The 7,687-nt window shown below is 46.5% G+C and overlaps 1 protein-coding gene across 2 annotated transcripts in view; it reads right to left on the reverse strand.

Annotated features, from left to right (window-relative positions):
* The window catches only part of Adam19 (ADAM metallopeptidase domain 19), an 85,142-nt gene extending 78,009 nt beyond the window's left edge, over positions 1-7,133 (reverse strand). The window contains exons 1-2 of one of the 2 annotated variants that reach the window (XM_046459937.2): positions 6,929-7,133; positions 2,774-2,859 (exon numbers count right to left, since the gene is read on the reverse strand). In XM_046459937.2, coding sequence (XP_046315893.1) covers positions 2,774-2,859; positions 6,929-7,025 — 183 coding nt within the window. In that variant the 5' untranslated portion in view covers positions 7,026-7,133. Of the gene's footprint in view, positions 1-2,773; positions 2,860-5,750; positions 6,844-6,928 lie in introns of those variants that run through there. The other variant, XM_058584196.1, reaches the window with a different exon arrangement.
* Between the last annotated feature and the right edge of the window lie 554 nt (positions 7,134-7,687).

Consider the following 7,687-nt stretch of genomic DNA (forward strand, 5'->3'; position numbering starts at 1 on the left):
GGGAGTGTCACCAGGTGTCACATGTTAGAGTTTTCTTACTTGGAACCAAGGAACTGATAGATTCTTAAAGTCCTTTCAATCCACAAACGTCCTTATGGAGCTTCTACCCCTTTTAAGGGTGACTCTAATTTAGTTCTGGCATCTCTGAGAAAGTGGGTCACCTGTTCTGTCACCTCTGGTTAGGCACCTGCGTTTTTCTAGCACATTCTTTCTTCCTTGTAGCAAAGCCCACTCCCCCCATTAGGGTCCAACATCCCTGATGAACTCTGAATGTTCCAACACGGACTCTTGGGCAACCTACCTATTGCCTAATTAATCCTATTACCTCATTTTAAGAAGGGACATTGCAAACCCTGGGGCAGGAAGCTGGGGGATATATTTGCCCAATCACTTTCACTAAAAGATTCACCTCTCCATTTCTGCCACCTTGATTCAGCTTTGCCAGCACCTATTCTGGTAGCAAGGTCCTTTGCCACTTTTACTCCAGGGAACCCCAGAGCAAGTGCCCTGCCCAATAACACTGAGCACCAGGGACACAGCCCCACGTGAGCATTTGAGAAAGAGCACACAGCGACAGAGCTATGGCAATTATCCAAGAGGCAGACAACCACCTGAGGCCCACGTAAAAAAAGACTGTTGGCACACTCGCAGCACTATCACCTCTCCCCCAAAGAGACACGAGCTGCCCCATGAGTACTAAAACTTATTTTTATATGGGGAATCCAAAAACAACTCTCTCTGCTCTGGAAGGTGTTTAGACACTGATACTTAAAATAAGATGTTGCTTGTTTCCAGGGGACATTTGAAATGAAACTACATTTTGAGGATCTATGAAGCTTCCCTGTCCAGCCCTCCTGACCAGCTCTGTGCTGGGGAGGGGGCAGCATCAGCTCTCCCAGGAACCCTAGGGAGCTGACCCTCTGTCAAAATTGCCCAAGGGAAGGGTCAAAAGTCCTTCGTGTTTAGGGCTAGACTAAATAGATCTTCAGCTCTATAAGTTATTGGAAACCTGACCTATTCGTTTATATGCACCTTAAAATCCAGCAGAGCATTTAGTATCTCAGAGTCTAACTGATGTTTAGCAAATGAATGAAATACGTAATAGAATAAGAGATCTGAATGAAATCCAGCTTTGATTTCCTCTCTCTCTCTCTCTCTCTCTCTCCCTCTCTCTCTTTCTCCCTCCCTCCCTCCATCCATCCCTCCTTCTCTCTGACATTCATTCAACAAATATTTATGGTGCCGGGCACTGTGCTCACTGTTCCCTCAGAACACAATAGCCCACGTTCTGGGCAGACAATGGTTGGGAACAAAGACAGGATTTGGTCCTCTGCTTTGTTCCTCAGCCCTTCCTGAGGATGCCTGGCATCTCACATCTGGAAGGAACAAAGAAGCCTCTATAAAAAGTATCAGATCCATTCCTCAGGCAATAATGGTGGGTTGAAATATCCAAGATCTGAATTCTTAAAAATAATCTGCTCTAGGATGGCCATTCATTAATTTGTCTAGATTTGTTCCTGAAATTATTTTCAGCCTTTCCTACTTTTTGACAAAATGATTTGCTGCTTTTAGGCCAAAATGTCCTTGCTTTTATCTGCCCTAAGTTTTTCATTGTGAGTTCCCCCTAATAAACCCAAGTGGAGCATTTGGGGACATGTGTGTACCACTCTCACTATAACTTAGAGAATGCTAGGCATTTCTCTTCTCCACTCAGTTTCCAGACTCAAAAGCCACAATGTCTGAAGTCTTTCCTGATGCATCTCTCTCCTGCTATCATCTTGCTTCTAAGTGCTGATAAATCACACACCGTTTGAACCCAGGGCTCCTAGAAGCCAGTCCCTGTCTCCAGTTTTCCTCCTGCTTATTCCCTCTAAGATGCATTTTATAAATGAGGAAGCTCAAGTTCTTTAGAAGATCACATAGCAGCCTACTGCCATATAACAAGAACATCTTCCTTTCTGCTTTTCATGTCTCACTTTCAGCAGTGAACCTCAGAACCAGAAACAGTGTCCTAGACACACAGGTCCCAATATTTTCAGTTTTGTTCCCAATCACCTTGATAAAGCCTCCACATTTTGCTGGTGTTCTGGCCCAAGGAGACTATAGGATTTTAACATACATTTCTCAGGCCTAGGTCCAGCCCTGCTTCTTATTAAAAATAGTTTAGATCCAGGATAGTAGCAAAAACCTGTAATCTCAGCTACTCAGGAGGCTAAACCAGGAGGATCACAAATTTGAGGCTGACCTGGGCAACTTACCAAGGCCCTTTCTCAAAATCATTTTTTTTAAAGGGCTGCAAATAGAGCTCAGTGATAGAGCACTTGTCTAGCATGTGTGAGACGCTGGTTCAATCACCAGTACCACAAAAAAAAAGAAAGATTAGGAGTTTAGATTAGCCCTTTTCTATCCAAGCCCATAATCCTGTTAACAAAACGAAGCACCTATTATGCAAAGCAAAAAATAAAATGACAATATTTAATATATTCCAATCAAAAGTGATTTCCATGACACTATTACATTTGCACTTTTTTTGTGTCAGCATTAGTGTGAATTTTCATTTTTCTCAACTAATAGCATTTGGAATTTTCTAGAAGTTTGTCATACAATGAAGGAAAGTCCCATTGAAGATATCCAAAACCAACCCAGAGAGGATCAAGTGAGAAAAGCAGAACCAGTGGTAATGACTGAGCCTCCAAGAGCGCTTAGTAAGTGGCCCCAAGCCTCACAGAGTTGTCAACTCCTGCCCCTGAAGATGAGAGCTTTAGACTCTTACCTTTTCTTTCATGGGGCTTTCTGAAGTCTTCCACTGAGGTATTATGAGTTCATGCTGTAGCTGGGGGCTGCCTTCCTCACTTCCTCCTGCCAATACAAGATGCAGAACCATGGGAAGCCGACCCTCCATACCTTAGCCAAGCCATATATGTACTTTCTGTGACAACTACTGCCACCTGGAGAGAACTCTGCAGGGGGTCTTCAGAAGACCCGCTGGTTGCAGGTTCTTGATACTCCTCCGGGGCTGTGGACTCTTCCAGGTGTTGGTTATAAAGTGGTGAACAGGACAAACAAGGTCTTTGTACTCACCAAATCTACCTTACAGAGGTGAGAGACAGAAAAGGAACAAACACTGTGGTGCTAAGTGCCCTGAAGAAAATAAAATAGGGTCATGGAATAGAGATACCTGGTGCGTACTTAAGACAGAGGGAGAAGTGTCCCCAGGAGAGCAATCCCCCCAGCTAGTGCAATGCCTGGGCAGAAATGGACTTGGCCTAAGGAATGAGAAGGTAGAGTGAAAGGAAGTCAGTGAGAGAGTGGTCAGCAAGACAGCTGCGGGTCTGATAAATGTAAAGCCATGGAAAGTGCCTGGATCTTATTATAAATAGACTTGGAAGGCAATGGATGTTTTAAACACAGTGCAATCTGATCTGTATTAGGTTTAAAAAGATCACTCTGTCTGCTGAGTGGAGAATGGGAGTGGGGGGATGGGGAAGCATGGAGGGGCTGGGAGTAGAAGCAGGAAGGAGGCTGGAGACTGGCAGGAGCCCTGGTGAGGGATGGCAGTGGCTCAGACTTTAATGACATCAGTGGAGAGGAATGAAGTGGTGGGATTCTCGGTATAAGCTAGAGGTTAAACTCAAGGGTATTGTTCCCACTGAGCTTTGGTTTTCTCGTTGAGGATAATGATACCCACCTGCCCATCTCACAATGTTTGTGGGGGAAAGTCAATGTGAAATTCCTTTCCCACTGGAGAGAAATCACATGTAACTTGAGCTAATGGCAAGTTTGCATATGTATTTTACTTCCTACTCAACAAATCATTCTCACGCCAACCCTTAGAAGTAGGCAGCAGTATTTCTAGATTGAATGAAGGGGAATTGAAATTACGGGGTAGATATATTCAAGGGGAAGAGCAGATGTTAAACACGGGTTCCAGATTATCTTAATGAAATGAGAATTTCCTAAGACCTAAGCAAATTAGTCTCAAGAAGAAGCTAAGCCCAAAGGACTTCTGGGGATGGGGGTAAAGGCTCCAAAACTATTCATTCTAAACCAACCCTATCAATTACATAGAATGTAATGAGTGATATAAAAGATGGCTGTAGTTCCATTAGAGTTGTAGGATGGATTATGATTGATTATTATCTTTCCTTTCAGATTACTGAGGTGATATACTTGCAATCAAAATATATCATAATGGTGGAATGAGATGAATATCATTACCCTAGGTACATGTATGAAGACACGAAGGGTATGACTCTACATTGTGTACAATCAGAGAAATGAAAAAATTGTGCTTCATTTGTGTATTATGAACTGAAATGCATTCTGCTGTCATGTATAAGAAATTAGAATAAAAAATTTTAAAAATCATAAAAAATAATTTATTCAACAAGCATTAGCTTTCTAACACAAGTTAAAAAAAATCAGAAGCAACACATTACCAAATATTTTTTGAGTTCTTGACTATGTGCTGGGTACTATGCTAGGTGCTTAATACTCATGGGGGGAAAAGACAGGCACAATCCCTATCCTAAATCTAGATTATTTAAACAAAAAAGAATTATATGATATTTAATGGAATATTTAAAGGCACTAAATTATATTTATCACATCTTTTTCTAACAATCAAAAAGTTGGTATAAACTTGGAAACAAGGCAAGGAGAAAGCAGAACTCTCTCTAGTGTCAGATTGGAGCCCTCCCATGGATTACTGACTTATCTAAAAGAATGTACCTTTGACTTTTTATTCACTATTGACTAAAAGCCTATACTCTATAAAGATACATATGAACTACAGTTTTCTCTTGGGAAGATACAAATGATTTTGCCATGGTAGAAAGATGACCAAGAATTACGGTTATTTTATGCTTGGCGCATCCACCACTTCTGTATCTGTCTTAGCCACAAGATTTCAACACTCTTTCTCCAATACCTTTATGACCCTGTTACTGTAATTCTCCTTTCCACCAACTTTACCCTCCTATTCATTGCCTTATTAATGAAATGAGTACATCTGTGCCACATTTGTATGAGTCCAGTTTCTAACTTTTTGAAAATTATATTTCTGCAGTCTCTTGATGGAATTTGTAGTCATAAAAAGTATGTTGTTGTTGTTTTTCAGCATGATGGAGCATGCCTGTAATCCCAGCAAATGTAGAAGCTGAGGCAGGAAGACCGCAAGTTTGAGGCCAGCCTCAGCAAGTTTGCAAGACCCTCAGCATCTTAGTGAGACCCTGTGTCAAAATTTAAATAAAAATGAAAAGGTGTAGGAATGTAGTTCTGTGGTAAAGCATGGGTTTAATACCCAGTACCAAAAAAGTAAAGAAAAAAACAGTCGTAGTTTTGGAGAATGTGATGATTTGGGAAATGCTTGTAATGCGAAGTGAAAACTGCAAGACACAAAACTTTATGGTACGATTCCAATGTTATCAATATATATTTTTAGGCACACAAGAAGACGATAGGGGAAAACAAAAATATTAATAGCAACTGTGAATTGGGGATTGCATGTCATTTCATTTCTTTTCCACTTTTTATTACTTCCCAGGTTATTGTACAGCTAAGGTCTGTGAGGACTCAGACTCAGAGCACTGGCTTTCCTGTCCTTTCTGCTTGCTTTTCTCCTGCAAGAAGCACAGACTCATGCCTCCCACTGGACTTCAAAATCAGAGACGAATAGAACCTAGTTCCCTCTTTCTCAAGAAGCCCCTAACCATGGAGAAATTATGGAATTTCTCATTTCTTGGACTTACCGTGAAGCCCCAGGGCCATGATTTCCCTTTTTGGCACAAGAGCTTTAAAAGGCGGTTCCATCCGCCCGCGGACGCGCGGGAGGACCTTGGGATCTCGCACTGCAAGCTCCGCACGGTCCCCGCCAGCACAGCCTCCTCGCTCTACCTCGGCTGAGAATGCAGCCTGTCCAGGCCCCACCCGGCTCGCTCTCTCTTGATTTAAAAACGCTGACAGTTGGTCCTGCAAGCGTCGGTCTGGAGTCTGCCCAGACAGTCTGCGGCGGCGGCAGAGTGAGGGCTAAGGTTTCTGGGGTCATAAAAAGAACACGGTCACCGCCCCCGGGGAGCGCCTCTGAGATCGACCCAGAGAAAGAGTGATGTCTGGGAAACTAGTTGTGAGAACAGCAGAGTTCACCGAACATCAAAGCTTCACGCATTGAGTCCAATCCCTTTACTTTATACAGAAGGGGAAACTGAGGCCGGATGAGGTCGGATAGGATGGAAAGAGAGCCCTGGTTTCCAGCCTGCACAACCTCAATCTGTGGCGGATCTATGGGCAAGTCCTTTCCCTTCTGTGGGCCTCAGTTTCTCATCTGTGTAAGGGGTGCGCTGGACTTGACCTTTATTCAGTAGGGTGGTTGGGTGGTTCAATGGTTATCGCCAGTTCCAGGGTCTGCACATCACAACAGGCGAGACACCTTACCAGCAAGTCCCGGGGGCATTTTATTTTCTCCCACCCGCCTGCGCCTGGCACAGAGCATGGTGCCAGGGGGCCGCTCTCCAGGCCGCGTGGGCAGACGGTTGGGATGCTGGAGCACGGCCAGGGCACTGGACACTAGAGACAGGAGGAGCGAGGATGAGGGACCATGAGAAAAGAGGAGAGATCGGGAGAGCAGCGGAAAGAGAAGCCAAAAGCAGAAAAACAGAGGAAGGAGAAAGAGAGGGGAAGGCAAGCCAGCGAGAGGACCGGCTGTTTTCTGCTAGCGCCAGGTCTCCCCGATCTCCACTACCTCCCGTGGGGCACCAAGTGGAAACAAAGCCTGGAATCCTAGGCTTGGGGCGGCCGAGGCGCAGGCCCCGGGGAGTTGCAAGGGGGAGCAGAAATCGCGGTCCCGACGCTCCGGGAACGGGGGAGACTCCCAGGTCCCTGAGCCACGCAGCCCACCCTCCTCCATCACCCCCAACGCCCCTCCACTTACTTCTCGTCCATCCCAGCTCCCGAGCCGCCCGCGGCCGGAGCAGCTGCAGAGCCAGAGCCAGCAAGCAGAGCCGGGCGGCGCCCGCGCCCCCGGGCATGGTGACGGCGGCCCCTCGCTCTCCGTGCTCACACGCCCTCTGCCATGCCTGCCCCCGGCCCAGCGGCAGTGGCGGCGCGTCTGCAGCCGACCGCTCGCCTAAAAGCCTCCGCTCCCGGCTCCCAGCCCTCTGCCGAGACGCTCCGCCCCCAGCCCCGCGGGGCTCGGCCAAGGGGATGGAGGAGGGGAGGCGCGGCCGGGAGGGGGCTTTGGGACTGGCCAGGGGAGGAGCCGACGAAACCCCTGGGGAGCCAGGCTGACTCAGGTGAAGGGGACTTCCGCTAGGGTCACCCGAGCCCACGGAGGAGATGGATTCACGGTGGATGCGGCCTGGGGAGAGTCGGGGGGCTTGGGTTTGTTAAGAGTAAAACTAGACCCCTCGTTGCATCGCGGTCGGTTGAGTCAGTCCTGCACTGTGCTAGTCGCTGTGGGTGACAGAGGCAACGGACCCAGCGCTGTGCCCCCCGAGGCCTCCACTCTTGGAGGCAGGCTCCTAAAGAGTTAACCCAACCACTAGGCACGGAGAACTAAGTACTATATGGAGTTGTTTTCTTAGCAGGACACAAATCAAGGAGCCAGCCATTTCTTCTGGCTGGGGGAGGGGGGTAAAGATCAGGAATCCCAAGGGGAAGACATCTGAGCTCCGGAGGAGGAGAAATGGAA

Source organism: Marmota monax, unplaced genomic scaffold, assembly GCF_021218885.2.
Source record: "Marmota monax isolate L192 unplaced genomic scaffold, Marmota_monax_Labrador192_F-V1.1 WCK01_AAM20220418_F8-fsc00229, whole genome shotgun sequence".
In the NCBI taxonomy this organism is placed as follows: domain Eukaryota; kingdom Metazoa; phylum Chordata; class Mammalia; order Rodentia; family Sciuridae; genus Marmota; species Marmota monax.